Genomic DNA, 6000 nt, shown 5'->3' with positions numbered 1-6000 from the left:
GGTCTTTCTTCTAGTATGTTGATAATCTCGGCTGAGATTCGGCCTGCCTGAATATTTGGATTGACGCCTTTACCGAATCTCGGAACAGTCCTTCATATTTCATATCTGGAAATTTAATTTTCAGCTTCGGTCGGATCGAGCAATTAATCTCATTTTAATCAATTAAGATTTCCCGAATCACTTTCTGTGACACTGGTCTAACTCTGAGATTTGGAAGAAACGTCACGGTCAGTCCAAATATCCAGCTTCGACGAATCTCGCTTGGATTAGCAATTAATGTGCATCTAAATGGCATTGCTACTTAGAATAAGTTAGCTGACTATTAAACAGATTGGGAACACTTCCCCTATAGTCAGGTATTCTTGCTAAAACGCGATTATCCCTCTCGAGCGAGAGTAAATATATCCCATACAACCGAGAAAAACACACGTGGAGTACATCGCTTTGTGTTTCATGTGAAAAGAAGATAAAGTGCTAAAATGTCTGATACTTCTGCAAATACATTAATCAAGACAAAAACGCTCACAGTGTGCATTGGATTTCAGACTGCTTCCCTCTTTCGCAGGAATTTTGATAAGCAATTTCTTGACTATGTTGTCAATTTCATAGAAATGATTTGCATCATGATGAGTGTGTGTCGCACTTGTTCTGCATTGCACTGGATTTACCATTATTTTCAATAAAGACGTCAAAACACCTGTTTATGGTCGTGTTTACTCTCTCGCTAAAGAGGAATAATAGCGTTTTAACGAGAATATCTCGCTATAGGGGAAGTGTTCCCAACCTGTTAAACCAACTCTATATCACTATAGAATCTAATCTCAGCGAGATTCGTCGAGGCTAGATATTTGGACTGATGCCTCCTCCGAATCTCAGACCAGTGTCACACAAAGCAGGGTTCCAACTTCGACTGAATACCTTAGGGGCCAAGTGGGCCCCTGAATAAGAAATACTGTTAGCCCACATGAAATTTCAGTAGCCCACACATATCATGAAATTGAATACCATGGTTTCTTTACAAGAAAAAAGAAATATCAGGTCACATTGCAATTTATTTAAAAAATTAAAATATCAATATTTAAATTCTGTTTCCTTCTCCGTAATTCTTTTGAATACCTCTCTCATTTCCACTCTCAATTCGTCAACCTAGCAAAAATATCAGAGTTCATGGACTTTATTATCTTTGCAGCATCTGACTTTAACACGTTTCTTCAGACTTTTTATGCGATTTCAAAATTTCTCAGCTTTACGATGCTGTCAAGTTTATAACTTGGGCAAGCTGTCACAACGATTGGACCTTTCGTGTCATGTTTTGTACACACATCACGTTATCCCCTTTTCGTCGTCATCAAACCATATTCTCCCCTTCTTTCCACTTTGGTAAAAGCAGACGCTTTCTTTTCGTTTGAAGTAACCCTTGCGTTGTTCAACTTCTTCTGGTTTAAATACATTTTGGAAGATTTGATACCACAGGAATGTCTCGCCAAGTGGCAAAACCTCAACCGGAAATTGAACTTCAATTATAATAGGATTCGGATTGGTCGGAAATAAAAATGTTGATCGGACAATTACGGTCGCCAAGTGGGCGACGAGAACGGAAATTTTGGGTGCCCACTAGCTAAGTTCAATCGCCAATGCGAGTGGGCGAGCGGTAATTTGCAACCCTGCAAAGTGATTCGGGAAATCTTGTCTGAGCTTCGGCCGCTTGTTGCGATTAAAATGGGTTGAACTGAATTTCTTGCCCGCTTCAACTTTCGCCGTAGATATCCTATTAGGCCAAAAAAATATGTTGGTTTCCACTTTCCCGAACAACCCTAAAAATTTCAGCGCACCCTAACACATTTTTTTCATTCTCACAGATTTTGCGAATGACACCACTACAAAAAGAGTATATATTTATTGACTTATTAAGTTATTTGTTATGCACTAATTCTAGACAGATTCAAAAACACAGAAACTGGTTTGTTTACAAAAATTACAGTACAGTGGAAAAAATGTTTTGATTCATCATATAAGTTTTGTTTGCTTACTAGATAATCACTATATTTTATGCATTGTAGAATACATAAATGATTAAAAAATAATTCAACCTATAAAATCAAGAGAGAAAAACCCCACTAACTACCCATCGACCCTTAAAATTTTTGAGGTGATAGTGGAAACCAACATAATTTTTTTTTGGCCTTAACTCCCTATCACAATGAAACATGCATTTCTTACCTTTACATGGTGTAAATCCCACGGTAAATAAAGTTGGCTATTTTCGAAGTTGTTGCAAATGGCATTCATTTCATATTTACCTTCTCAACACCAGAGACTCTCTGTCCTGTTTGCAACATTTTCGCTGGATCGATAATTTTTTAGAAAATGTCGGTCCAAATGACCGTTTGAAAATATCGGATGTGATCCGATTATTTTAGAGTTCGGGTTCAAGATGTGCAAGTGAAGGTCACTCAAACAACATGGCCGCACAGGGTTTGAAATTAACTTTTTCAAGCACTAGTCCTTACGGACTAGTGACGTGATTTTCACTAGTCCGCAAAGCATTTCACTAGTCCATCCAGTATATCCCATGAAATGATCTTCATTTTATTCAATAGTATTTAATCCAACCAAACACATCACATTTGCAAACAATTTAGACCACCATACTTTATTTTGCATTCACGATATTCAGAAGCATACATTAACCTCGAAGCAAAATAGATTGAGAACAAAATGGATAAGAACCCCCTGTGCTCCGAGTTAATCACGTATTCCCTTTTATTATAAATGTCCATAAGTGCATTCGAGATCGATGTTCTTGTTGTTCTCATGCTCAGTTCTTAAGAGTTTTATCAATAAAGTCAATAGAATTCACTCGATTGACCAAGTCATGAGCTATAGTGTTATATTTTATGAACACCTGTGTTAGAGTCACTAATGACGAGAACGTGCGCACAAACGTGTTCTTCGATCACACTACTTACAGAGGTGGTGTGAGTTCTTGTACCTCGAACCCGTTCTTGCGATGCGTACTCGGTGTTCGGTATCTGCAGGAATTTGTACTCGTGCGAAGAACGGCAGTCTTGAACACACTCCATTCGTAAACACTTTACCATGCAGGTAATCGACTATAACTTCAAACATCTAAGAGACTCAGACAAATTTGCTAAAATCTTAACCAATTTAATAAGATTTATTTCCAGATTTTCACTAGTCCGTACGGACTGGTGCTATACTTAGTTTACTAGTCCGACATATTTTTTTACTAGTCTCGGACTTACGGACATGAGGTAATTTCGAACCCTGCTACACGGCTGATCAAATTTATGAAAGGTTCTCTACCCAGGAAGAAAAGACCGGTCGTGGTAGCTCAGTTGTAGACCGTTCCCTTCATAACTGGAATATATCCTTGCCAAACGCTCTGCATTTAGCAAAAATTTACAGGTCTTTCGGTTATGACCTCCAGGAAGGCCATTTTGGCCTATGAAATTTTCGTTTTTCGGTCAGTATGGCAGATCGTTTGTAAGTGTTTACCGGCCACGGGAAAATATCTGCAATCCATCTTGGTTCCCCATAATAAAAGTGCTCAGTCGATCATTTGTAAAGAAGATTTTGATTAGTTTTCAAAAAACTTTTGTCCAATCAAAATTACTTTGAGAAAAAATATAATAAACTCACCATTATATGAAGTAGTGTCTTGTGAATTCTTTGAAGTTTGAAATATTTCATTTTATTTACCTTTTTGCATAAATTGTTTTATTTCAGAACTCTAACCTTGTGTTACAAGCTGATCGTTCTCTGATTGAAAAACGTGCTAGAGATGAACCGACTGGAGAAGTTACCACCCTTGTCGGGAAGATCACAGGAACCAGAATGGGAGACAAAGCCATGAGATCTAAACCTCCACAGATGGAGGAGCGCAAAGTCAAGTAAGACAAGTATACATGGATCTGATTGGTTCCCAGACATTAGATCAATAATAACAAGTATACACAGATCTGATTGGTTACTAAACATTAGTTCAATAATGTCAAGTATATACGGATCTGATTGGTTCCCAATCATCAATTTAATAATGACAGTTATACACAAATCTGATTGTTTCCCAAACATTCATTTTTGCAATTTCCACATCAAAATGTGTGTCGTCCCTCCGATTGATTTTCCATCATTTAATGCTACAACTCAACCCCCCTTCCCCCTTAAAAAAAGTTTTGATTGACATATAAAATTTCTGCAAGCAAGATTTTATTTTGACATTAAGCTGGATTTATTTGTGTGATCATTTTCATAGGTAATAGAATGTCGTAGTTTGAATGAATGCATCTATTCAGATTTGTGAATTGTTCATGGTCAAAACGGAGAATCTTTTGAAATGACGCATTTATTCTCTTCTTTTTTTTCAAAGGAGAACAAAACGTGATGAAGCTCAGCGAGACATGCTGAAAATGAAAGGAGCAACATTACTGTCAGAAGGTATAGATGAATTTGTGGGAATCATTTACAGACCCAAAACTCAAGAGACGAGACAGACTTATGAAGTAATCCTCAGCTTTATACAGGCAGCACTGGGTGATCAGGTGAGCTAGCTAGCCTGTATAAGTTATTGTAAATTCATCAACATGCCTCTTTCTGTCATAATGATAGTTACTCACTCGTGAGCTTTTTAGCTTTACAGGCTGCTCTAGTAGATCTAGTTGCTGAAACAAAAACTTTGTTGCCCAAATTTATTATTTTTTGGAAGTTGGCAAAAAAGTGGTCAATATGAGAATTGACTGGGCTGGTGGTCAATACTGGTTAATACTGGTCAATTGAAAATTATTTGGTCATTATAGTCTGTGTTATATATTTTAAATGTTTAAGTGACCATTATGGTAAATACTGTAATTCATAACATGCACTGTCAGTTTATAATATACTTATAAGTCAAAATGTTAAATAAATAATGTACAAATGACTCTGTTGAATTGGGAAAGATGTACAAGTTTCTGTTCAAATTCCTTAGTTTAACAAGAATTACTTATAAGTATTGTTTCCTCAATCTTCATTTTAACTGTTGAATAAACATTTGGTGATGTTTTCATAACAATAACACACACACAGGTCATCCCTGGTCACTGCTTATTAACACCTGTCAACTCTGCTTCCTGTGCTAAAGTTAGGTCCAGCTATCTTTTATTCTTAATCTGTCCAGATACATGTATTAAGAGGCCTGTCTCCAATTGTCAAGCTATGCTATAGAACTGTGACCCTCTGGTAGGTACAAAAGATATTTTGGTCAGTTTCAGCAAACCAAATATATTAAACTTATGAAAATACATTTGATTATCTAATAAGAAATATTAATCAAAAATTGATCCATATAATGAAAAGACTTGATTTATCTTTATCTTTGCAAGAAATGTACAAAAATAGGAATATGGACAGTTTAAATCACAATTGACCACTTTGGGAGTATTGACCGAGACTGTTAAAACTGGTTAAAACCACTGGTTAAAACCGGGGACGGTTTTAACTGCCCAACCCTGTTTGGAACACTGTTGGTCTGGAGGTTTTGTTTGATGATAAAATCTCATTATTTGGGTTCTGTTTTTATATTTGTATGGAACATTTGACCTAGGGGTTATTTTCAAACAATTATTATACCAAGGTAATGTTTAGGGGTTGAAATTTTTCCCCACTTCCTCAAGTCCTGGACTTGAGGGGTCAGTTTTTGTCAAGTCCCCACAGGGAAATAACCAATGAACATGTTTATATTGGTGAAGACTGAATAGTCTGACTATGAACATGTTTATATTGGTGAAGACGGGATAATCTGAATATGAACTTGTTTATATTGGTGAAGACAAGGCAGTCTAACTGTGAACATGTCTGTAATGAAGTAATTTTCACTCCATGTGCACTAACAATTAATAGCTGAAATCTAGTCAGAAAGTTAACACGACTGCAGTGAAGTGATTTTGGCACACAGTTTGATGTTAAGCAATTAGGATGTATTCTGTCTATAAAACACCA

The 6000-nt window shown here is 36.5% G+C and overlaps 1 protein-coding gene across 1 annotated transcript in view; it reads left to right on the top strand.

Annotated features, from left to right (window-relative positions):
* LOC125657764 (U5 small nuclear ribonucleoprotein 200 kDa helicase-like) overlaps positions 1-6000 on the top strand; it is a 59214-nt gene that overhangs the window by 217 nt on the left and 52997 nt on the right. The window contains exons 2-3 of the mRNA XM_056149023.1: positions 3751-3914; positions 4394-4565. Of these exons, the coding sequence (XP_056004998.1) occupies positions 3751-3914; positions 4394-4565 (336 nt within the window). The remainder of the gene's footprint in view (positions 1-3750; positions 3915-4393; positions 4566-6000) is intronic.

The sequence above is a fragment of the Ostrea edulis genome, chromosome 9, assembly GCF_947568905.1.
Source record: "Ostrea edulis chromosome 9, xbOstEdul1.1, whole genome shotgun sequence".
Lineage (NCBI taxonomy): Eukaryota > Metazoa > Mollusca > Bivalvia > Ostreida > Ostreidae > Ostrea > Ostrea edulis.
The sequence above is the reverse complement of the archived record's forward strand: the minus strand, read 5'-3'. Positions and strand labels throughout refer to the sequence as shown.